Source organism: Crassostrea angulata, chromosome 3 (assembly GCF_025612915.1).
Source record: "Crassostrea angulata isolate pt1a10 chromosome 3, ASM2561291v2, whole genome shotgun sequence".
Classification (NCBI taxonomy): Eukaryota; Metazoa; Mollusca; class Bivalvia; order Ostreida; family Ostreidae; genus Magallana; species Magallana angulata.
Genome location: NC_069113.1, coordinates 15,656,923 through 15,683,427, shown reverse-complemented (window position 1 = coordinate 15,683,427; position 26,505 = coordinate 15,656,923). Strand labels below are relative to the sequence as shown.

Here is a 26,505-nt window from a genome sequence, read left to right as displayed (position 1 = left end):
CAGTATTTTTTCTCTCAAGAAATGAAATCGTGTGCGTTTATATTTAATAGCGTGTACATATTCAATTTTGAGACTGCACGGAGAATGAATGATTTTCTTCATAGATCCACATGCAAGTATAATATAATTTTAATATATGCATGAAATATGTTTTATTTCTTTTTAATGAATTTGACAAATTCAAAAATAACTGATCGTTTTTTCCCATTTGCAGGTTCATGCAATTCATTAAGATTTTTTTTCTTCTAAACAACTTACGGGCTTCGTGGTGCCTCATTCGCTTCACGATTATATTGTTTGTTTCGCTTTCAAATTCACAAATATGTTACCATTTAATAATTTTTAGTCTAAGAAAAATTTCTTCAAATGTTTTGATTTTGAAACGTGTACTTGTATGTGCGGTGTTTTGATTTTACAACGTGTATATGCGGTGTTTACTCACAGATCCCTTCTATCTCACTTTCTTCCGCAATTTTTTCTTTCGCTTTTTTTTTTATCATTATTGATGCTTGTTCTTAATAAAAATCTGTTGATTATCTTCACGTTCGTTCACAACTATTTTTATCAAACAACGCATTTATTTTACCGATACATTTCTAAATCCTTAAATGCCATATTTCCGCGATCTAATTTATTAAAACGTTAATACACGTGTATACACAAAGTATTTTCTAAAGATATTGCTACATGTATTTTACAATTAGTCAGAAATTTATATTATTTCAAAATAAAATAGTTTACAAACTATGTACACAATGCCTCAAACATTTTCATTGGCCTGCCTTATACTTTTTATGTGACAAAATAAATCAAATCAATTAGAATGCTTTAATACCCTTTAAATGTAGCTCAGTCATTATACGTACCGAAGAAGAAAATGATGTTTCTATTTCAAAAGGATAAGGATAATTCATTAATCAGCTGTTAATGTTGGAGTATTTCTTTCGTTAAATTTCCACTAAAGTACGGGATCTTCATCATGATTTTACACTGGTATTAGATTACGCTGATATTAGATTTAATTATATTTTATTCATTATAACGACCAATTAAAACTAAGTCATCTCTAGGCTACTACGAAATCAAATTATCCCATTTGAAAAGAAAGACACGTTCATATATGCAAAAGTTACTAAAATTTAATCGATAAACTACTGTTAAATTACACTAGTTCTGATGCATTGTTTTCATCGGTGGGTCTGTGTGACGTCATAAATCCACAAAATCAAGAACGATAAGCGGGGAGGAATTTTTTCAGGTGCTCAGTTTTCACGGTTATTTCTCAGTAATGCAAAGGCAAAAAAAAATCTTACATCACATATTTTAACATTTGTTTATACCAAGCTTTATATTTACGAAAGAAAATCATAGTGTTAAAAATCGTTTTATATGACCTTTAATAGTCGAGTATCTTTAATTTAAAACAGTTATCGTTTATTTTGTTAGGTTTAGTAAATTGAATAGGTTGTTCCATGTCTGTTTTCACATGCTTTTATCAGTAGAACTTCCGATCTATATAAAGTAAAGGAAAATTAATCTAGAAAGAAGCAGGGCGATACATGTATAGAAGCAGGCGGAAAGAACACGCAGAAAAAACAACAGAATGAATCTACCTCTGGTTTTTCTTATCAAGTAAAATCTAAGAAGAAAACAAAGAAATCCATATGAATGGAAAAGAAAAGAAAAATACCTCGCAGTAAAAGACAGAAATATACAAACAATCAAAACCGTGTCATTCCTAAAAAAAACCCCACCAAAAGGACAAATGGTCTAGCAAAATCGCAAACAAATATTAGTAGATGTCAGAAATATATCAAAGATACTGGAACCTATCATACGATCGCCAAAGAGAGTTCATATGATGCAATGCAATTATGCAGTCTTCACAATTGTTATTTCTAACACGGGCAGGTTTATCCTCGAGTTGCTCGAACAAAAAATTACATGACCCCCAAAAAATCACAGAAAACTTTTTATTGAAGTCATTTTATTCTTCTATGCGTTTATGATTTTATCTCCGTAATAATTCTCTTTCTACTTACAAGTTCTGTCGGCTCATCACACTATCATAGTCTGAGTCATTTAAATCTGATAATTCTGTCACTTTTAATCTCTTCTTCCATTTCAATCTGTAACAATAGAAAGATGTAAGTCAGGTACAAAGTATGTACTATAAGTTTTGATTGTCTCTACGTAAACTACAAACAAAGTCACAGTTTAGACATTATATTACTATACCTTTTTTCCATCTCCTGGATATCAGACACTTAAGGTTCCTCCTTCGTCTCCACACGTGATTCCATTTCTTTATATATTCTTCTGTTATAATTCGAAACCAATTATGGCCCCATCCTACCCCCGGGAAAACGATTTGAATAAACTTGAATCAATCCTACCAGAGAATGCTCCCATACAAGTTTGAACTTTTTAAACGGACCGGTTTCTGAGAAGATTTTTTAAAAGTTTTATCTATGTATTCATATGTAAAACCTCCCATTGTGGACCTACCTTGCCCCATGATTTGAACAAGCTTGAACCTACCCTACATGATGGTGCTCTCGCAAAAGTGACAGGTTTTCAGGATGATCGGTTTTAAGACGGTTTTTAATGTGAATCGAGGATATCTTGGAACAGATAGAAAAATTAATTCACGCTTCAGAACCAGGGCATCGTAATCGGGTATTTATTCATACTATACGAATGGGGATACATTATTACAAAAGGACTTCATGTCCACACAATTCACATTGGCCCCGACGTGCAATGGCACTTTTTGCCTAAAATGTTTGCAACCACAACACTTGTCTTTTCCATTTTTTTTTCTTCAGTCTCCTCGAGTTAGTAATTGGAGCTGAATTTAATGACATTACACTGATGACATTACTTTTAGAAACCTTTGCAAAAAAGATTATACTTCTATTATTCGGATAACTCCTACAGTTTTCAAGATAGGAAATTGTTCTTTTGGAAGTCAATTGTACATATATCTAAGGTGTTTCTAGGATTTTGATTTCTGATAATTTATGGGGAAAAAAACCCAGCAGCTGAAATCGTTTTTTTTGCGTAACATTGCATATAGAGTACCCCATTTCTCTGGATAGGTAGTGTTCATCGATTCAGGATTAACAAATAGTTTATGGATACTATTCGCACAAAAGAAAACCCGGTTTGCGGTCACATTATCAGCTTTCTCTTCTTTCTCTTCTTCTATACGGATAACTCCTACAGTTTTCAAGATAGGAAATTGTTCTTTTGGAAGTCAATTGTACACATATCTAAGGTGTTTCTAGGATTTTGATTTCTGATAATTCATGGAAAAAAAACCCAGCTGCTGAACTCCGTTTTTTTTGCAATAACATAAGTACCCCATTTCTCTGGATAGGTAGTGTTCATCAATTCAGGGTTGACAAATATATTATGGATACTATTCACACAAGAGAAAACTTGGTTTGCTGTCACACTGTCAGCTTTCTCTTCTTCTATACCCATTTTCATGAGGAAAAAAATCCCAACAGCCTCATTTTTCTTAATTTCTGAGCATTCTGTCCTGTCTGTTTCTCATATACTTTTACAATAGCTTCGTCATTGGCATTGACAAGTGAGTTTGGCAAGACCTTGTTACCTACACTACTCCAAGATATATATTTGATGGGGTAATTGTGGTACATCACCAGTTTGGAATGGTAGATGCATGGTTTTTAAAAAAAGAAGACTGTATAAAACTCTCGAAAGCGCAAAAATCATAATGAGTGACTGTGTTGTGGGTCGGGCGGGAAAAGGACAAAAATTCTTTGAATTTAAATTTAAATGGCCCAAAACATCCTACATTTCATGGTTGTAAAATATGGGAGGAATATGGAAGAAGATCAGACATGACAATATTGTTGTTCTTCGCCCATTCAATTAAATCTAAAAATATGTGGCTTCTTTGACCATCATAAAATGGACAGTGCTCAAAATAATTTGTCCTTGAACATATGTCAAGAAATGTTGCTTGTTGAATAGATCGAAAACTTCAGTATGACAGGCCACTTGCTGTCACAACTCCTTCAGTTCCCACCTATTTTCCATTGAAAAGCTAAGGCTTCAATTTTTGTCTAGGGAAGATAAAAAAAAATAATAACAATGGTCGATTTGATTTCCCATAGCATTCCATTCATTAATAATTGAGACCGTCTTTTCTCAGCCATCATGGTCTGTGGTTGGTAGCCTATTTCCGCAATTGCATTTGGTGGCTGGTATTAGATGATCAAATACGGTGGGGCTTGAAATAATATTTTTGAAATAAAACCCAAGACTTCAAGGGGCATGGTCACGATTTTGGTCAAATTTTATTTTTAAGTTTTTATTTTTACAATGCTTTAGAAATGCGTTTCTAATAATCAGATTAAATTTAGAGTCATTCGTAGAGTTGTAAGCACGATACAGGGCTCACAATTCTTTGTCATGTAAACAAGGGTCGTGCCCTGTTTTTGTTTACATAGGTTCAATATACCAGTAAAAACTCTTTTTCCAGCTTATTTGTCTATCTTTTTATTTATTTCAAGCATAGATAAACAGTTCCTAACGTTTAACACATTCGTTTTAGGTTGAAAACTGAAGTTTCAAGCTCTGTAACTCGCTTATATCTCAACAAATGACACTCAATTTTCGGTTGCCTACTAAAAATGCCTTTTTGAAGCATTGTAAATATTAAAATCGGAAAAATAATTTTTGACCAAAATCGTGACCATGCCCCTTTACTCAAACTGGGCCGGATTGCTCACCGATTATTATTCAAATAATTATTATTCATATTTACAATATTTTTTTAGCGGTGTTTTTTGTTCTTCCCCCGATATTTTTATTTCTTGTAATTACGGCATTCCCGCTTGCGCCCCAACAGTACGCCATGGAATCGCTTACTATGGGCGATTTTACTATGTTAATAAACGTATGCAGTGTTCATTCTATGCATTCAAACCGAAATATAGTTCAGTGAATTAAAAAAATGTTGAAGCAAAAATTTCGCCTCTAACCACTCAAATTTAAAATTGCGACCGACACGTTTTGAAACCAAACCACTGTAGGTACTGGCACGATAATCCTCTCAATATTCACTTTAGGCTTTAATGACAGCACAGCAGTTTATTACAGTACTCTTACAGATTAAGGTAACATTTTAAAATATAAATATTCAGGTATTCGAAATTCATATTTGTTTTTTTTCTAATTAATTTAAAGAGTTACACAAATTTGATTATTGAAGATCTTTTCCATACAGAGGTTGATAATTTTGGTTTATGAAAGATATCGTACATGTACAAAAGACAGTATCAAAGGATATATCAAGATCAAGATAGAATGATATTCGTCTTACTCACGTAATATTACTCCTTGATTCTTTTAAATTGATCAAAAATTTAATTTCTTGATTTCGTCTGATCTTAAGGTGGGTCACGGGTTTACCCCATAAAAAATCTCACTATTAATATTTCTGATTATTTACCGAAAATTGTCGCTTTTCCGTATTTGACGTCATACTTGAAAGTTCAACGTCGAAACTCGTTATTAATCTCTTTCATTAAATTTTCTTGTGGGATTAAACAAACAAAAAACCCCAAAAATGTGGAAGTATATGCACATTTTATCGGATATTACGTACATGGACACATTCATACATTTATAACATTTGAGTAAAAGTTATTTTCATCAAAAGATAAAACTGCTTATAATCAGTAAACTAATTAAAAATACAAAATATTTAAAAAAAATGGTAATAAGGAGTTTTTGGATAATTTAAGCATAAAAGAGATCATTTTGTCTGACAAGAAAAGAGAATGCTTACTTGACCCTAATGATGCATGTATGACACGTTGTTTTTTTAAGATCACTTGCATAAACGATAATTCATTGTGCATTTTTTGAATTGTAGAACTTCGAAAGTTTTTCACAAACAGAGTCAAGTTTTCTAAATTTCCCCCTCAGCATTTTTTATCCCTTCTGTTCCAGCCCGTTTTCTAGCTAAAGATATGTGAAATTCGCCCATTCCCTGCGCGGCTAGATTGCTGCACTGTGTTTTAGAGAGTACCCGGTTCCCCATCTAAATATGTCCTTCTGATTAGTAAACAGTCTCAAAAATGGTTGAGATTCACTTTCTACGTGTACGTATCTTATAGACTTTTCATTGGCAAATTTATAAAATTACTTGACTACTTAAAAAAACTACTACTATAAGAAAAGATATTAAGAACAAGCATTCTGAGAGTATTGCATAAGCAATACACGTCTCCTACACGTCTATAATTCTATGAAAGCTTCGACGCATACATCTGTTTCAAAACTATTATAAACGAGATATTATGCTTTAATCAGAGATAAATGAACAGAGGAAATTCAAACTACATAGTTCATATAAAAAATGGGTTAATAATACTCTTTATTTTATCTCCAGTAATTTCGCCAAGTCCATTAAGTATTTGGTGGTAGAAATTAGTGAAAACAATGCACTGTAATGCAGAATATCATTTCTTACCGTCTTCTGTTCCCTGAATCAACAGACTAACCCGATTGTAATAATACAAAAACACCCATCGATTAAATTTACAACACAGTGCTTGACACTATTTTACAGATTGAACTTATTTGTTTGTTAGAAACAATAAAATGAATGGTACAAGTAAATCACGATATTATTACTGACTACATACTTTCCTCGTTTATTCAGTACACACCGAACCCGATAACGAACCCGAACATTAAAAAAATGGACTATGAAAAATTAATTTTCTCGAAAATATGTCAACCAGACGTTACAAAAGTGTGATCTGTAGTTTGACATTTTGAAGCTGTTCAGCAAATTTCATATTATTCCTCAAACGCATAAAGAAAAAATGTGTGGAAAACTGAAGTGGGACAGACAGACGGACGGACGGACGGACTGACGGACGAAGAGGAAAGCTATGGTCCCCTCCGGTGAAACCGGTAGGGGACTAATAAGACAATTTTAAAAACCAAAGTGTCGGGATACCTTATCCAAGGTCCTTTAAATGATTTTGTTTTGTGCATAGCCTTTAAATTACCTAATTAAATTGACATGGTCGATCATATTAAGTTTTCTTTTATTTGTTCGATCTAATAAAATCAAAACAAAAAATTGATAGCTATAACTAATGAAATATTAAGTTGAAATTTTCGAATATATCAGGCCCCAGGATCATGCAGCAAACTTAGACTTAAGTGAAAAATTGTAAACTCTCTTGATAACTCTTGATTGAATACACTGACAAAATTGAAATGCTATTTAAAGTGTCTTGATATAATGTTTTCAATTACAAATTCCCATTGTCATTTTATGATAAACCATTATTTTATGACTGGTTGAAATTTTGACTTTAGTCTGAAATTGCTTCATGATCCTGGGGCCAGAGCGTTAACTACTATAAACAGGCATGTTCATTTAGGTGAACACACTTATCGTGACGTCCATTATAAGAAATCAAGGTATAACATTTGGACTTATGTGACCTTTCAGTAGGTGTAAATAGGTTTTACTTAAAATTGACAAAAATTAGCATTAAATACTTCTATCAATAGAAAAAAGAGATCATTTAACAACTTTGTCACCTCAATTTCTCTTTAAAAGCTTTGTATTTTTCATTGCTAAATGATATTGCATCTTCCAAACTGACCTTCAGTCATAATTACGCGATAATAATTTCACCTTCACATAGGTGAACTTGGCGCTTTTATCTAGGATTTTGTTTGTGAAGATGACCATGTTTCGACTTATGTTTTTGATTGGTCTTCTGTTCACAATTTCTTTTTCTACCGCTGGTAAGAATTTTCCAATTTCCTTTTTAGAGTTACTATTTTAGTGAATATACTCAATATACTGGTGTTTTTTTGTGCCCACCATGTTTTAAGCAGGTAAAAAATGATACTGCTTGCATTTGGTTTTGAAATATTGCTGATGTGCATTAGAATATATTAAAACACTTTTTATTGAATAAAACTTCATCCATGTAATAAGTATTTAAAACTACTATACGTAAATTTTCGTGATCCAGGAAGACTGTTTTTAAATCAGTTTTCAAATACTGAATATTAAATTGGTTTAATATAAATGTTATTCTTTGATTGCATTTTTTTTTTCTGAAAAGGACTTCATAATAATTTCTTGCTGACCATTGATAATAGATATGTAATAATATTCAATTGTGTTACAACACCTTTATCAATCCATTATCTTATCGTTGTGCCAAGTAATTCCATATATACCAAGAATAAATGACAACTAATCAAATATATATTATGTGACCGAGGTAATAAGAGCTTGAAAAGTATTGCATAAGTTCACTTGCCTTTTATGTAGACTCGCCAAAATGTTTTCTTTTCATTTTTTTTTCAAAACATTATTTGATGTCAAAATAACGGTTACCTTTTATAGACGTTCCCATGATGCAGATTGGTTTTTTTTGCCCAAAAAGAAAATATTTTTTTTCTAACTTTGAAAGGAGGCCGATTCTACTGGTGTCATAAGGCAAAAGTCTATAACCCTCTTGGATAAAATGTTTGTATGGAAAACTGCTCGATACTGTAATAGCGAAAAAGTCGGACCATGCAGCTTTAATTATCCCCTCGCGCAACTTGTTGCGAGGGCGATATAGCATAGCTGATGTGCGTGTGTGTGTATGTATGTATGTGTGTGTGTGTGTGTCCATGGTCAGCTCTTTCGCAATTTTCCAAGAAAACCCTCCCTTGAATATTCATCAAACCTTCTACACTTCTTTGGCATGGTAAAAGGACAAATCCTATAGATTTCCAAGCCAAATGATTCCAAATTATTTTAATTGTCATTAAAATACGAAGTTAAAACAGAAAAATGTACGACTTGACAATAGATATTTCCGGTAATTTTATGTACGACTTGAAGTAAATCGCTACATTTTGTACCGTATGCAGTTGAAATCAACAACTTGACAATTTTGGGATTTAAATCAAGTAAAGGTATAAAAACACAAATGTATGTAGTATTGGAGGGTTAGAAGATTGCCCATAGTTAAAAGTTGAAGTGGGCAAGAGATTAAAGTCATCAATTTACATCGAAACAAGCAGTCGACTTTCGGACAAATTTTACTTACAATAGAACTAGTCCATAATTCAGGAAAGACATTGACAGATATCGCACATTTAACACGCGAAAATTGTTTATATTAATAGCTGCATCTACTAAACAAAAACTTTATATCCTGAATTTGAAAGAGGAATAATATGTACAATAGAGGAATACTATGATCTCTGATATACATATACACGTACCTACAATTCATAACTATATACATGTATCCTGAACATTTTCAGAGGAGTTATCCGTACAGAAGAACATCCCTAGATGCAATATTTTGCAAAATATTTTAAGGAGGACAAAAGAGAACCCTTTTGGAAGCCGCCCGCCCTTCCCCCTTTTCACCATATCAATAACCGGATTATTTTCTTTGGAAAAAAAAACCGTTTAAGATCTTAACCCCTCGATCTCTTGCTCTGCCGTTGGATCGCCTTCAGCATCTATTTTTTTTTCATCCTTCAAAACCTTCTCAAAGCATCAAGTGCAAACACATTCAGTGTGTTGTGGGACATCGGTCTGTGTGTCATAACGTAGAACCGTTTTTCTTCAGTCAATCTGATTTTGTTACTTTCTTTTTCTATTCCTTTCACTTAAAAGGAAAATCCGCATAGACAAAAGACTTCCAAAGGCAAATTATGAAGGGAGACTGACAATCGTTTCATTTGTTTGTAAAGTTCAAATTTGTTAATTTCAGTTGCCCCATAGATTAACTGATGTTATACAACAAATATTAAATCAAGAGTATTGTAATGAGACTAGTGTTTATTTATTTTACAGCGATTAATAAACCAGTTATGCAACATATTAATATCTCTCTGTGATACGGATTTTAGCGAGAGGTAGTCATCGATGTCGGGGGAAGTAATAAGCACTCTCTGTCTCATTTTTCAATAAAGATGGACTTTGGTACTATACTACATCTACTAAAACTTAGAAGTAAAATTGTTGGGGAGGGAGTATATATCAAATTTTGTTTATTTTTTTTTTTTTGGCAATAAATAAAGTGCATATTCCAAATAAATGTTTTTCAAGTGTTTCTGTTGTTAAAATCTGTATTACGTGTCAAACAATAGGTAAAAGGTTCTTTTTTATATTGGTAATGATACATCATTCAATTAATATTATTGGATAATTCATAACGAACATGTCATTCAGCAAAGAAGAAAAACATTAACCAAAATGTTATCGATGAATCATGTAAAGTTTCAATATTTATTCAATAAACAACATTTTCGTTTTTCTTCTTTTCTTTAATTCATCCTTAGAAAATAAATATATATTACTGGTAACAAGTTAAACGTAAATCTGAAAAGGGAGAATAAATTCATTAACTTTATAATCTTATGCTTAAGTTTTAAATCAATTATTTACATTACGAAAACCACTTTTTTAAGTAAAGCATTGTTAAAACTTCATATCATAACATTTCTACTTACATGCAGCCTCTGGCTATTTACTTTACTGTGGTAAAAGATGCAGGATATGGTTTTTCAAATTCTGATCATCCTATAAAAGAAATATTCATTTGATAAATTATCACTATGATACGAGTTTGATGTAACTATATATCAAAACACGAGAATTGCAAATCTTTTGTCATTATGATTTACTTTTAATCCTTTAAAGAGCCTCTCTCTTTCAGCCATACTGCATAACCAATAACAAGAAGACCACAGGTCCCATAAATTTTTTTTGTCGTGGTACATTCTGAAATTAAAATAAAATATCACATTTGAGACCATAATTAGCACAAACACACTCATGAATTTTGCATTGACGTTCATTATGTCTAAAGTAAATAAATATATTCTGTGTCTGAATAGACATTTATGTCTGTTCTGCAATCTCGCTTTTTGGCCTATGCATCTTCCTTGTCTAATCCTAGCAATGTTACGTTTCCGTATTGTCGCATATTTATGTGAGAAGTGCTAAGGTGCAAGTGGCCTCATAAAAAACCCCCATAGTATATGTATTTCTTTTTTTATTTAGTTTCTTTACAGAAAATTTGTGTTTCACAACTGGAACGACTGGAACTTACCGGGGCCCTATCCCCACCAAATATTGAGGCCAAAATATGGGATAAAGGGTGTTAGCCAGCCCTTGAAATTCCCATTTTAACTGTATTAAACGACATTTCCTCTTTTCACCAGGCTAGTTAAGCCTGTTAATGACCGTGTAAACCCAATTCTTTTTGAGGGACGACTAGACATTCCGGGGGGCCCCATCCTCGCCAAATATGAAGGCCCAAATATGGAATGCACGGTGTTAGCCAGCCACCAGATATTCCCATTATAACTGTGTAATACGAAATTTTCTATTTTCACCAGGCTAGCTCAGTCTGTTATTAGCTGTGTAAACCTTGTTTTTCTACGGTCGACTTGACATTCCCAGGGCCCTATCGTACCAAATATGAAGGCCCAAATATGCGACACAGGGTGTTAGCTAGCACCTTGAAAGATATTTCTCATATAACTGTATTATTAGAAATTTCCTATTGTCACCAGGCTAGCTAAGTCTATTTATGGCCGTGTAAACTAAATTCTTTTCGAGGGTCGACTGAACTTTCCCGGTGGCCCCATCCCCACTAAATATGAAGGCGAATATGTGGGATACAGGGTGTAAGCCAGTCCATCAAAAGATATTTCCACTATACAATGTAACTGTATTATAGGAAATTTCCTATTTAACCAGGCTAGCTCAGCCTGTTAATGGTCTTGTAAACATAATTCCTTTTTAGGTACGACTTGGTGTTCCTAGGAACCCATCCTTACCAAATATGAAGGCCCAGACATTAGATACAGGGTGTTAGCCAGCCCCTTGAATACTATTTGAAGTGCAACAAAATATGATGATATCTTGCCTTTCCGTCAGGCTAGCTTTAATTGCAAATAAAATTCCAAATTTTGCTCCCTTGATTATAGGTGGTGCAAGGCTCGTTGACGTTTAACATCTTTCGTTCCTCCGATTGTAAAGAGAGTTCTAACTTGCATATATCGAAGTGTTTTACTGCAGTTAAAATTCGCGTTACCGATGGCGGACTATGGGTATTGGGATTTAAAGGCATTAAAATGTAAACTAAAAATACGAAATGCACGTGTATCTGGGCAGAAAAGAGAACTCGTTGAGAGGTCCGATTGGTTTTACTTTATGACTCGAATTTTCTCTGCTAAATTTCAATATCGCTATTTTTGATTGAATAAAGACTACAACGTCATACAACTCTCAAAGTAATTTTAGTGAAAATTGTAGCTTACTTTCTTTTTTTTTTATAATTCTTCTTTATAAAATGGCTATCAATACGAAGACAATTCTTTAAATAACATGTTTTAACCCAAAAATCAATGAAATTATTTGAAAGACTTGTTAAACTGCAAGTGGTCATACATGGATGGCTTAATTTCAATATTTACGTAACGTCTGATTCCAAGTATACTAAGTTTTACTCACTGATTAATTGAATACTATAATTTTTTAAAACCTGGACCAAACCAATGTATTTTTTCCAGACTTGATGCATACGACAGAAACCATAATATCGGTGGCGTTGAGAGAGTTAAACTAGAATACGGATGAAAGTTCCAAGTTATGAAAAGTATAAAGACATAAAAAAAAAAGACAGTTATCACAGGAATAAGAGAGGAGGCATGTGTGCCTATCTGGGGAAAATGAACAAAGAAATGAATGCAAATGTGAAAACATTTATGAAAGCCAGTTTTTAAAATATGTGAGATTAGCATGTGATGATGGAATGTTTTTTTTTAAAAGCAGAATGAAAGACACAGATGAAAAAAGCTATCTCTTTCACTATTGATGCATGTTTACATGTTGATGGATGTGTTGTTGAATGTCAGTGTGAGTGTGCTGTAAACGTGTGTGTTGTTTTGCTTGCTCTACAAAAGTTTAGCGAGAGTGGTGATTTAATCACAGAGGAAACGTCAAGCAAAATTTCCGAACATTTCACAATGTTAGACCTTATAAGGGAAGTCCAATTAAAGCTAAATATCTGCCTTTAGCAAATGAAACAATTGTTGTTTTTGACCCTCGACCACGCAAGTATAGGGACAGGCCTGGTTATCAGGACACATTTAGGAACATCTGGTTAAACAACCAATCTGTTAACAAGGTTCCTGTTTCTCAGTTGCAACACTGTTGGTATAGCTTCTGATCATGATTATTTTCAAGAAAAACTTTCAGAAATATGGCTGAAAAATGTCAATATAACAGAAATTATTGACGCAGATATTACAAAATTTGAAAAAGAAACTTGTGGCCAAAGAATTAATCCCTTATGGCAGGCTGAGAGGTGCAAGAGAATTCACTCCTCAAATTTTGGCAGAATCTGCAAATGTACAGAAAGAACAGATGAGGATAAACTTGCTTGTCGTTTGACTAAATATGTCCCCGAAATCAATGTCCCATCCATACTTCATGGCAAATGCTATGAGTCTCTAGCCATAAAATGTTTTGAAGAAAAATGCGACATAAAGACCCCAAAAATGTGGCACATTTGTGTCAAAGTCCTACCCATTTCTTGCTGCCTCACCAGATGATATAATTGATGTTAATTCAATTGCAGAAGTAAAATGTATTTCTACTTCCAAACATGAGAAAATAACTGAAGAAAGTGTTTCATTTTTGAGAAGTGCAAATGATTTCCTAAAACTCGACAAGTCGCATGACTTATCAAATTCAGAAGGTCCTATGTCACCCCTGCCAATGTGTTCGTAATGTTTTCTTTATTGTTGCTAAGTATATAATAAATCCAGAGGTGCTCGAATGAAAGTTCACGAGACTTCACCGAGATTAGTTCAGTTCCTGTGAAATTTCGAGCGGAAGTATATGTGTTCGGATAATATTCTCAAAATACGTAAGTTCTGGTCGTTTTTCATATCATATCCTACTTTGTTTAAAGTTAAAACATGAAATCTTTTAAGATGTATGGTTTTTTTTCCCACCATCTAGCGGTTATTTTTAATGAAACGATGATTTTCAGAACAGAGTTATCGTTCGTGTTTACCACGTGTAGAGTGGTTGAAAATATAAACATTGGGTTGCTTTAAAAAATCATAGCCATGTTTGATGCTTGTTGTGTGCAATACCATGTTTTTAAAAAAAATAATGGGTGTCTGTTTTGCATAAAAACTTAGTATATCGAGACATTTTCAAGGAACATTCTGCATAAAATAGTATACTCTGTTTCACTATTGATGCTATTACTAGGTCAGGCGCGGATCGAAAACTAATCCTTTAGGGGGATCTCTACAAGCATGTTAATTGTTGCAACAGCAGACAAAAACAATTTTTAGTATTGTCACATTTTTTTCTAGAACACATTTTATCCATCAATTAATGAAGATAAAGTTTAAAATCAATAAACATCTAGATTTTATATTTGACTACAAGTACCTAGATTCTATATGAAATAGGCTATAAACACGAGGCACAATTTTTACTGCGAAACTAAAAGGGTCAAATAAAAACACGTGGTCTAAAATTTAAATGACAATAACATTCGCAGGGGTGTCTGTGATATAGGTCCTGTCTTCCTTGTTTTGTCAACTTCATCTATTGGAGCAATACGAGATCAATCACTCAACACCCGTTGATTTATAGTAAAGAAATTCATATTTTAGGCATCCGTAGACAATGAGTTTGAAATCAAGTCGTCAATTTAAAAAAATTGGAAAACGAAGAGGCGATAAAGACTTATGACTCCCCTGATTTTACTGGTAGTTTCATCAAATGAAGTTATGTTGTGCATCTCATTCATCAAAAATATTACAAGCCAACTCAACTCTCGATTAAAGAAGAATTAAACACTGCATCTTTCGTCATAGGCGACCTATGCACATGCCCATTAGTCTTCGTTGGTTATACTTCTTAGAGTTGACATAAAATCCTTAACATTTATTATTTCATTTTCATCTTCGACTACCGCCATTTTAGTCGTTGATTTCGTTTGTTCTGCTCATCGCAGCTTAATTGTTACATGTACCATGTTTGGTGGGAAGTATTTCTAGGATAAGAGGAATCTAAATTGTGAAATTAATAACCTTACCCCCCCCCCCCCCCTCCAAATATGGACAGGGCAAACTACACAAAATTGCCGAATTGTCAAAATCTCTTTTATTTTGCTCTAAGAAAGACCTTCTTCTATTTAAGAAAAACTAAATGCATGGTTATGATGTCAAATTGGAACTATTGAAATTGTGTAATTTATGGCCCCTGGGACAGGGGTTCAGGCCTTGATTGGGGTTGGGGGGGGGGGGGACAATACGACCATATGGTAAATTCGATTTAATATCAGAGACTAATGTACTTTTTCCCTCCCGCTCTCTCTTTCTCTACATACAAATGTATTTTTGTAGCGCAAAAACTAAATCTCAAATATAAAACGCGGGGTATCAGTCAGAAGAGTTTCTGATTAGGCCTAACAAAAAAAATAGGTTTGTTTCCGCTTTCCCGACCGACCCTAAATTAAACCAGCTGACCCAAAAAAAAATTTCGAGTGTTTTCGTAAATTTCCGTTTTTATCCGTTTTTGTTAAAATTTCCTTTTTATCCGATTTAAAAATTTATTGTGTCTTCTTAATTTAAGTCGTAAAAACGCTTATAGAACTTATTTAGATGTCATCAGTGTTGTGTAGATGTTTGTTATTTACAAATGGCAGCACATGTCGTGCCAGTTGAGCTCAAGAAATGTTCCCACCAGCTGGGGAAAAAGTTCATCAGATCATTTAAACAATGTTTACCCAGTTTAATAGATATATGGTTTAATATGCACAATTGAACAGATGGAGAGGGAAAAAAAAAAGATTAAAAAAAAAGCCGACCTACCGACCCTAATTTATTTCAGCCTGAAAGCGGAAACAAACCTATTTTTTTGTTAGGCCTTAGTATTTTACTCCGAGATAAAGTTGAAATTCAAACGCAAGACTCGCGTATAGGTCTATCTGCAGTTGATGGTGCTCAGGTGACCGTCATGATGTTTTTTGATGTTTGTGAGGGGGTCTGAAGCAAGAAACCTATAAAAATGTTCGTTAGTCAAACCCATACTTTATGCATTGCATTTTATTTAGTTAACTATATTACTCAACATTTTTCTATATTTTTCAGAGAAGCGGTTTTTACGTAAGTTGATTATAAAGTAGTTAGAGTACTTCTTTAAACAAGCCATGATTGCTATGATTGCTATGTAGCAAGTTTGATTCTGATGGGAAAAGATTTCAAGGTTTGCTTATAGGAGCAATGTAAGTGACAATTTTCTTATTTAATAACCTGATAAAAACTAATATTCTTTGTTAATTGAAGGATTTGTTTTTCATGTTATCTTTTCATGGTTTAAAATCTCACCTAATAGCTGCAGGTCTGAAAAAAATTTCGGATGGACGATCTAGGAGCTACAGTGCCTCCCATAGTAAAAAAAAATGCAATTTACGGCGCACAAAAAATTGCGCAAGATTTGGGCTGACTTAACCGAAAACATATATACCACTGTCTCGAATTTTTGGGCTTTACTACCGAGAAATCGGAAGAGTACTGTCTTTTATTATATGTATTTTAAACACTTGAAGATTACCAATTTGTTTTTATTTTATTCTCAATCAAGCTTCGCTAATTAATAATCAACGAAAATTCCTTTTAAAAATCCGGATATAATAAGGATTTTCTGGATTTTACAATCTTGTGCATGCGTATTACATTCACGCTAAATCAAGGGAGGCTATTTAGTGTATATTTGAACAATATCACATTTGCATGAATAAACTCAGAAACGATCATTCAAATACGTGTAAATTTTCTTTGAAAATTTGCTATATATTCTGTTCATCAAAGAAAATACGGGAAATAACGCTAACTAATATGGAAAAACCAGAAAATTCCGAATGCCAACAATTACATGGTGTGTAAATTTGAAGCGAGTAAAAAACGTTGATAAAAAGTGTTGAATTCTTCAATAAATATGATTTAAGTTTTTAGATAAAAGGTATTTACAGCCTCAAAATGGTTTGTTATGAATAACTTGACTGTTATTTTCAATGAAGCTTCTTAATTTTCTCCAAAAACGTTTTGGAGCGATTTTGCAATTTTTTGCTATATTTCGGGTATATGAGAGGCATTTTAACTGTGGTGAAGGCCTTTTCTGAGACACAGTTTGATTTTTCTAACTAAGCAGAGTGTAGTCAAATTAATAGCATTATTGTAGGCTTAAAGCTTGGTTAATATGTAAATGTCAACAATACGACCGGTGTGTCGATATTCATGTATTTATTTCGGAAATGTTCGATATCATATGCAATGTCAATCCGTGAACGCACGGGTCAAAGTCTAGTTAAAATTCTATACAAATATTTGATCCCAAGGAATTCTTCGGATATTTTACTACGCATAAACACCATCTCTAGCCTCGTAAAGTGAAGGGGTGCAGTTTGATTACATTTAAAAATGGCGACTCTCGATCTAGACTAGAATTATAATACTTCATTTTTCGAGGTCGGTAAGCATGCTTAAGAGAAAGTCTGACTCAAGTAAAGTGACGAAATCAGTTGTAAATTGCCCTTAAAGAATTTAATGGTACTAAATTAATCAGTCCAAAACTAGCGCAATTTTTTTTAATGCGCATTAAGTTGTTTTCTTTGCTATGGGAGGCACTCCCAGATATTCCATCCAAATTTTTTGAGACCGGTAGCTACAGACCTGAAGCTAGCGTCCTAGTAATATATTTTTGTACCTAACTCTCTCTGAAAATGGTTGTTTCATTTTGGTCTGTCCGTTCGCCATTCTGTCACTATGTTACATTTTATTATCCTTCGATTTCTAAAAAGGCCTTTGAGCTTTTGAATGAACTTTTTTATATACACTATTGCTCAAAGAAAGGCCCTTTTTTAATTCCAAGGTCCAATGTCAAGGTCTTAAATCCAATACTCCGTTTGTGTGAAACACTTTTGTTTTTTAAACACTTTTTCATTTAGACTTTCTTGCCCTCAAACTTTTGAACGTTACACAAACAAACAAAATTTAAAAAAGAAAAACCTTGTGATGTTATCTTAATGTGTTGCGCAAACACTATTACTGTAAAAATTAGAAAGAAAATTAAACGGCAAAAAGCAAATGCACTTTACCGGTACGTAAACAAAACATGGAAGTAGCACGTGCTCTTCCTATATAATAGAGTCACGCTTTAGCGTGAAGATTTCGCTAAAACGGCAATAAAATGAAAAAATAACCCTTTTGTTGAATTCCTCATCGTTTTTTATGTTACTAAACTTCGTTTAATAACGAAGTCAATTAATTAACAAACCCTTCGCTATGTTTCTGTCGTTCACATTCCAAAGTCGTGACGTTGTTAAGCACGTGATTAATTGGAGGTTATTGATTAGTTGAGGTAAGTGAGGTAAAATAGAAAAGTTTGACAGTTCTGAAAATGTAAACATTGAATCAGCTGAGTGAGATATCATGCCTTTTGTTTACGAAGATTTGTATGAAATGTGTCGAGAAAGACGATTTTTAACTGATTGGCTTCAGGAGTTAGGACTTTTGGGGAACTTTAGTGGTATATGTGACTCTTGTAACGTTGGAACAGTGAAACTTGTTGAAGATAAATCTTACAGTAAGGACAGTATCGTGTGGCGGTGCAGCAGCAGGCTTTGCAACAAGAAAACTTCTGTCCGAGTAGGATCGTGGTTTTTCGGCAGTCATTTGCTATTGGAACAGGCAGTAAAACTGACATATTACTGGGTGTATGAACTACCGGGTGATTTCATTTCCAGAGAACTTAAGATCGGTAGTGATCATACCAGAGTAGATTGGAAAAATTTCGCCAGGGAAATGTGTCTATGCATTCTTAAACAAGAGAGTGCAAGAATCGGAGGACCCGGAAAGCACGTCGAAATTGACGAAAGTAATTTCGGCAAAAGAAAGTACCACCGTGGTAAGAGGGTAGACGGAGTGTGGGTATTCGGGGGGATAGAAAGAGAATCAAAGGAGTGTTTTTTTGAAGTTGTAGAAGACAGAAGTGCTAATACCTTAATCCCGATCATCAAAAAATTTGCTGAACCTGGGACAATCATTTTGTCAGATTGTTGGAAGGCATACTCTTCATTGAAATCCGAAGGCTACCAACACTTAACCGTCAACCATTCCTTAGAATTTAAAAAGAAGGAAACAGGAGCTTGCACCAAACTTATTGAATCTACTTGGAATGCAGTAAAGAATTCTCTCCCCAAAACTGGAACTCAAAAACAACACTACGACAGCTATTAGATCGAATACTGCATCAGAAAAAAATATTTGAATGAAGCCAACGATAAATTTCTCACTTTCCTTGGAGTCATTAAACGCGTTTACAAGTGCCAAAAAAGACGGCTTTTAGCCAATTTGACACAAAACAACCAGGTAGATCAGTTGAATGCCAGCACGGATTTATTTGAAGACTAAGGTATGTTTATTTATTTATATTTTACAATATATTGGGGGCTTCCGCCCCCAATCCCCCGCTTGCAATGCAAAATGGCGGCGCCCATCACTGTGTATACGTTGCTAAGTTATTTCGCCGCTCAGGGTCACGCGCGGATCCATTTACAAAATGGCGGCCGTACCGGTAAAGTGCAGTCTATCCCTTTTTCATTTAGACTTTCTTGCCCTCAAACTTTTGTACGTTACACAAACAAACAAAATTTAAAAAAGAAAAACCCTGTGATGTCATCTTAATGGGTTGCGCAAACACTATTACTGTAAAAATTAGAAAGAGAATTAAACGGCAAAAAGCATGTCAAAATAACTTGATAGAATAACAAGGGGATCGACGCTCATATTTAATGTACATATCGTATTTTCTACTTACAATACCAATATTTAGCGAACGGTATTAAGCACACTCACCTTGAAAAGTAGATTTTTGTAAGGAAAATTAAAACTTAGTATCGTTTAGTCTCAAATATTGCGAGTTCAATCAATTAGTACATGTGAAATGATTAGAATGACCATTTTACTCTCAACCTGAAAGAAAGGTTAAATTCTTTCTTTCCGTTCGTGTTTGTTCATCACTCATTCTTCAGGTTCGAATTGTTAATGAATTTCAGTCCAGTGGCATTATTAAGACATCTTTTTTTTGGATCAAATAATTTATGAAATAATTTCGGACACAATTATATACAAAACTCTTTATTAATTATAAAGTTTAGGGCAAAACACTCATGGAGATATTGCCTAACAGTTTTGTGTTTTTTTCTGAAATTTTGTCAAGAACATATATTATAATTATAACAATTTGACCATAAATCGTTAAGGGTCTTTTTTCCATTAGACGCTGTGAAAAATTTCGCTATCAAATTGCAATACCAATACATCCTACGAAAAGGAAAATGTTAAACAAAGACAGAAAATTGAAATTTATGACCCTTACTTTTAACCTAAATATACAAAAGGGGTTTTCCTTTGGTCAGCTGTGTTTATTTTAAAAGTTCCTTTCAAAATTGCATGGAAACTAAAGTGTTCCATACAGGCAGCATGGCGGACGGACACACTGAGGGACGGACGGAAAACTTTTCACTTGGCATATCAAAAACTCTTTGCTTTTATAGGATATTCGAAATTATTGGTGATATAATTTCCAATATAACCTTTATAATGTAGAAAATACATCAGTTCTCAAGTATTATTGAGGTTACAATAGACCTGCAAATTGTTAAAAAATCAAAATATATATACATGTAGACTGGCTTTTTCTGGCCCTCCAACCTTTTCTTTCCCTCTTAGCCGATTGACACAAAATGAAACGGAGCTTGATGAATTTTGTGTTTTTTAAAGTTGATGATCTCCTAAAGATAAAAACCAACGTTGATCCATGGCAATCTTGGGGCCCTTGCACGGCATCTTGTGGGGTTACAGGAACTAGAACCAGAAAACGTACTTGTCATAACGTGATAGTAATAATTGACATATCAAACGAGTGTCTCATTAATGGCACACAAACAGAGTCTTGTATAGGAGACTGTCCTTTAACTTTATCGCCCAATATACCAACAACAACAACACAAACAACAGTAGCAGCAGCAACAACAAAAGTGTTACCAGGTACGTATTAAAATCTAGGACCCCTGATGCTGGAAAACATTGTAAAACCACATGGTTGTAAAACATATCAGCATCAATGTTCTGGTGTAAAAGTCGTAAACATTTTGGAAAACGTGTTTCTTGGATAAAATAATACTTCTTAAAATAATAAAAATAGCCATGATTAATAAAATGTTTGATAAGTCTCAAACTCAGAGTTCGTGTTTTATTGAATGTGGCAATTTTTACGATTTTCCCCTTGCGTTCTGTTTTCAATGATTCAGACTTTATCACTTTTTAATCTTCGGGTTGGTTTAATAAAATTTGTCGCCACCTTCATACCCTGCATGAATCACCAAAGAAAGCATTTTATTGTTTGAAAACCATGTTATATAGAATTTTGCGTATCCATTGGCGGTCAGGAAATGATTGTTTTTATAAACAGATCTAATTTGATCGTGTATATTTAGTTTTATCAGTAAGAATTACAATTTGAAGTCCAACCTTTCATTAATGTTAAAAATCAACATCAAAGCTCTGGCATGGTAGCCAAAACGAAATCCTAGTCACATTCATATCTTAATTACCTTTCATTTAACCAAAGTACAATTTTCTTTTCATTTTATATTAAGCATGTCATCTCGTTAGTTACAGTTCCTTATTAAAGGGACTTGGACACGATTTGAGATCAATTTTTTTTTAAATTTTAATGCATTAAATGATGCATTTTAAATGATTGGCCAAAATATTGAATGTTAAAGTCAAGTTATAAGCGAGATACAGAGGTAAGAATTGATTGTTATGTAAACAAAGCTCGAGTTTTATAGTTGTTTACAAAAAATGTAATGTAGAGAATTACCATTTCTTAGACAAAATGACATTTAAAAAACAATTTGAATTCAATATCTTCATAAATACTATTATCCAAAAAAAAAAGAAAAAGAAAGATACAATTGATTGAAACTTACATCAATACAACACATATGTAAAAATGTCAATATTCGAGCTTTGTTTACAAAACAAAAAATTATGAACTCTGTATCTTGCTTATAACTTGATATTTGACTTTCAAATTTTGACATAGCATTATAAACTTCTATATTCATCAGTATAAAATGTAAAAATAAAATTTGAAAATTTTAGGTCATATCATGTCCAAGTCCCTTTAAATAAACCCTCAATCTAATTTTCCAGTAATCGATCTCTGGTCAACTTGGCATGGTTCATCCCACTGCAGTGTGTCATGTGGTGGAGGGTTTAGAACACGAAGTCGATCCTGCCATCACCACCACTCATGTGATGGATCGTCAACCAGGACTGAATCCTGCAACACGCAGCCGTGTCCAGGTACCATTTTTTATAGTAAGAAACTAAGTAAGTAATTGTTTTATTGGTCACATGCAAAAATTATGAAGATACATTGCATAAAATATTAGCACCATGCCTTAAGAGGCATATTAGACACTAAAAATAGGACTTGTTTTGCCCCTTTGCATTAAAAGTGCACAACCAAAATATCTGTATCTTTTAAATATAAAAACAAGTGTTTTGGCTAAAATGCTTGTACATTTGAGTTCATAAATATTTAAAATGTTTGAAGGTTACAATTAAAGATATGTGTAATAGTTTTTTTGTGTTTATACATGCATAACATTGGTTTGTAAGCATTGACACCTCGCTATTGTGACTTAACTAGAGTGGTATTAGAAAATAAGCTGGTCAAACAGTTTTTTTTCCGATTGTATGTGAAGAAATGTATTGGGGTCTAAACTAAAACCCTCATGTAATATTACTTTATCATAAAAATAGTCAATTGAAAACACTCGAAAGTGTCGATAAATAGCATGTTAGAATCCTTCGTGTTCTCTTCTCAAGAGGGTTGGATTATTGCGGTCATTTAAAGTTTATATTTAACTCAATTTGACAAATACACATATATAGATATATGCGCCATCCTATTCCCCCATTTTCTTTTACGTGCGAATTCCGGTTCGTGAAGTAAACATTTCAAATCAACAACTTGATATTTTGTTGGATGTAAGCCCTGTAAAGGAAATAAGCAAACGTTTTTGAGAAATAGGGAGATGAAAGGATGTCGAAAGTAAAAAACTGAAGCAAGCGGGGATTAAGTTGACCCTAATTTAATTGAAACAAGCAGCCGTCTGAGCTGAATTTCGGGCAATATTTAACGAATTACTTAGAAAAGAACATGTTCATAATGCAGAAGAGGCTTTGACAAATATCGGCGACATGATAAACCGGAAATTCATTTCTTGTTAATTGCTGAAGATATGTTACTCTTTTTAAAATATTGGGGTTAAAATTACGACATGTTAACTCGAAGTTTCTCATAGAGCTCACTATAAATTGCCAGATCTTACATACGTTTCCTTTTGAATAATAAACTAAAATTTGCCTACACTAATTGCCTAAATGTGTAAGGTATGTCACTGGATAAGAGAATTTATTAAACTATATTATATAAGTGTGCGGTGTGTTTTCCGTAGTAATGGGAGGAAACAACCACGTAAATGCACCAATCTCCCATGGGTTCACACAGAGCGTGCATGGGAATAGGAATAAACGAAATATTTTAATACAAAATGGTTTTACAAGTGAAATATTTGGTCTCTTCAATTACATGCTTATTTCTGAATAATGCATTTCCCCGCACATGCAATATTTTCATTTCTCGAGGGGATGCTCCGCTTTGCGGTGCCCATGTTAAAGATTGTATTGTCAGCAAATCTTCAGCTTTTTACAATATTTTTTTTCCAGTTGACGGTGGGTGGTCTAGTTGGCAAAGTACAGCCCAGTGTAGTGTCACGTGTGGTGGGGGAGTGATAAAACGGACTCGAACGTGCAACTATCCGCCTCCAGCCAATGGCGGCTATCAATGTCAGGGGAAATCACTCAAGAGTGAACATTGCAATACAAACCCATGTCCAGGTGAGGCTGCCTTCGTTAAATTGCATTTTAATGTATCAGTTAAAGCACTTAATTAGGACAATTGATTTCTTAAGACAAAATTTACTTGAATTTTCTTTCCAGTAAACGGTGAATGGTCAAGTTGGCAAAATCCATCGCAGTGTACCGTGACTTGTGGCGGAGGATTGAGAGTACGAACTCGGTCGTGTACCAATCCGACCCCAGCCAATGGCGGACAGCAATGTGTTGGTTTATTTTTTGGAAGTGAATCTTGTAACACGCACCCATGTCCAGGTGAAAATCTTTATTACATTGTATATGAATATAACGGTGAATGAACCTTGTTTTACAAATTAAGGTGCAACACTGAGGCAAAACACCACAGAAAAGTTTGTTGTAACAGCATCAGATAGGGCATTACGTTGAAAAAAGCATTAATTTATTTGTAAAAAAATCAATAAAAATGGTAAATTATATATTTGATCAAAATTCATTTCAACATTTCAATTAAGCGTATTCATAAATATCAGTGAGTTCAAACTACAAGTATTTACTTAAGTATGCCCTTCGTTTATGTTTCGATCACGTTTTGGTGAAATTAATGTAAAGAAAAAAATCTCGACTCTTCTTCATTGACACTTAATTTCTTTTTATCCGAATAAGTAACAGAATTGAACACAGAATTTTTTCCTTAGATTTGTAATGGGAAAATCTTATTATCTTTTTTTCCAATTTTAACGTTATCATCTGGGTTACTTTCATGACGTTTGCATTGCAAAGTCACGGAATACTCTTTATTTTAAGCCATGTCCTTCAACCTTAAAAGACATATGGGACGTTCATTTGAAACATGAGGGTTTTTATTCTTTGAATAAAAGAATATATAATTTTAAACTCGACGCATTTATGAAAACGAATTATTTTAAAAAGTGTCTCGGAATATCCTAGGACAGTGAAAAAGGAAAACGGATTTTGTTGTTTTTTTTCACATTTCCTTTGAAGCAAAAAACTGATATGTCTTACTGGATATTTGCATTACATATGACACCGGTAAAACTATTTGGATAATTGCTGCAAGGTGTTCCAAGACACCTCTACAATAAGTATTTTAAAATGTCGTATTCTTTAAAACATAAAATTAGGATGATACATTAAAAAGTAAATATGATTGGCTTTTTTCCAGATATAGATTCAAAATGTTCTTATTCCCCAAAATGTTATTACATTTACACATGTTAAGAAATTGACAAACTGATTTTCGGTCCACTTCGCTCCCCATAATGGGGAGCGAAGTGGACCGAAATCCCTTGGATAGCAAAAACGTAAACTGAGGGAAACTGTAAAATTACTTACGGTGGACAGTTTAAAGAAGCATAGGTTATTAGTACATATATGTAAGCTCTTAAAGACTACACATAAAAAACAAATTTTATATATTATAAAAAACCATCAGATATACAGATCTTCTACTCAGTAGTTATTTAGTAGGAAAGTGGTGCTTTATGAAGTGCTTAATTGTGTCCACATCATAAATAGATCCATTCCCATATTCTTCGAACGCTTTGAAATTGATAATTTTGTGTTTTGCTCGTAGTTCATTTTACATTTGTAATAGCTATTATCAAGCATTGTCGTAAAACTTCATTCTCCTTAAATCAATGTGAAGTAATTTTCAAAATCTTGAAATTTTATTACATATAACGTTCTCAGCCTCCTTGACTACGACCACTACGACGCCACCACCGACAACTAAGACTACCACTAAATCAGCAACAACAACCACCAAACCTACAACAATTATTTTGCAACTGCCAACAACTACCATTACTTATCTGTCTCCACCAACTACCACAACAACTTTGCCACCACCAACCACAACCACCCCACCACAACCAACAAAAACCACTACTGTGACACCACCTACGTCTTCTACCTTCACAATGCCGCCACAAACAACAACAAAGTCGACACCAACGACAACCAGAAAAAAGTTTTTTACAATACGCGCTGTCTTCAAATAAAGAGAATATGCGTTATCAATTATTGTCATAACTTGTCAGTTGTTTTAATGTAAACGTATTGTATTTGGCGTGTGCGATATTTGGCGGAAATAAGTTTTTGAACAAGTTGGCGTGGATTTGAATTGGCTTATCCCTGAATGTGACTATTCTTATACATAGATGTATGGCATTTAGCGATGTACTTGATTTAGCGGAGGGCTGCATTCCGCCAAAAGCTCTAAATAGAATACACCGCCAAATGTAGTTCGTTTACAATATATCTTTAAGTATTTAAGATGAAAAAATGTTTATCATGCAGGCCACTAATGTGAACAAAAACGTGAAGTGAATTTTTTGATAATTCCAGCCTTTTATACAGTAGTCTCAATACGCATAGCTACTGGCTTTCTTTACAGTA

General features: G+C 33.6%; 1 protein-coding gene across 1 annotated transcript; it reads left to right on the top strand.

Moving 5' to 3' along the window:
• The first annotated feature begins 7,695 nt into the window (after nt 1-7,695).
• Nucleotides 7,696-26,505, top strand: LOC128175248 (thrombospondin-1-like). The gene is made up of 7 exons (XM_052840740.1): nt 7,696-7,815; nt 16,222-16,236; nt 20,914-21,180; nt 22,354-22,506; nt 23,938-24,108; nt 24,211-24,381; nt 25,798-26,505. The coding sequence occupies exons 1-7, from the start codon at nt 7,752-7,754 to the stop codon at nt 26,106-26,108; spliced, it is 1,152 nt and encodes a 383-aa protein (XP_052696700.1). The 5' UTR covers nt 7,696-7,751; the 3' UTR covers nt 26,109-26,505.

Excerpts from the sequence above, each read along its gene's own strand:
- LOC128175248 (XM_052840740.1), top strand. The coding sequence starts at position 7,752 with ATGACCATGTTTCGACTTATGTTTTTGATTGGTCTTCTGTTCACAATT. Across the intron at positions 24,109-24,210 it reads CAATACAAACCCATGTCCAG|TAAACGGTGAATGGTCAAGT; the intron begins GTGAGGCTGCCT and ends TTTTCTTTCCAG. Across the intron at positions 24,382-25,797 it reads TAACACGCACCCATGTCCAG|CCTCCTTGACTACGACCACT; the intron begins GTGAAAATCTTT and ends TAACGTTCTCAG.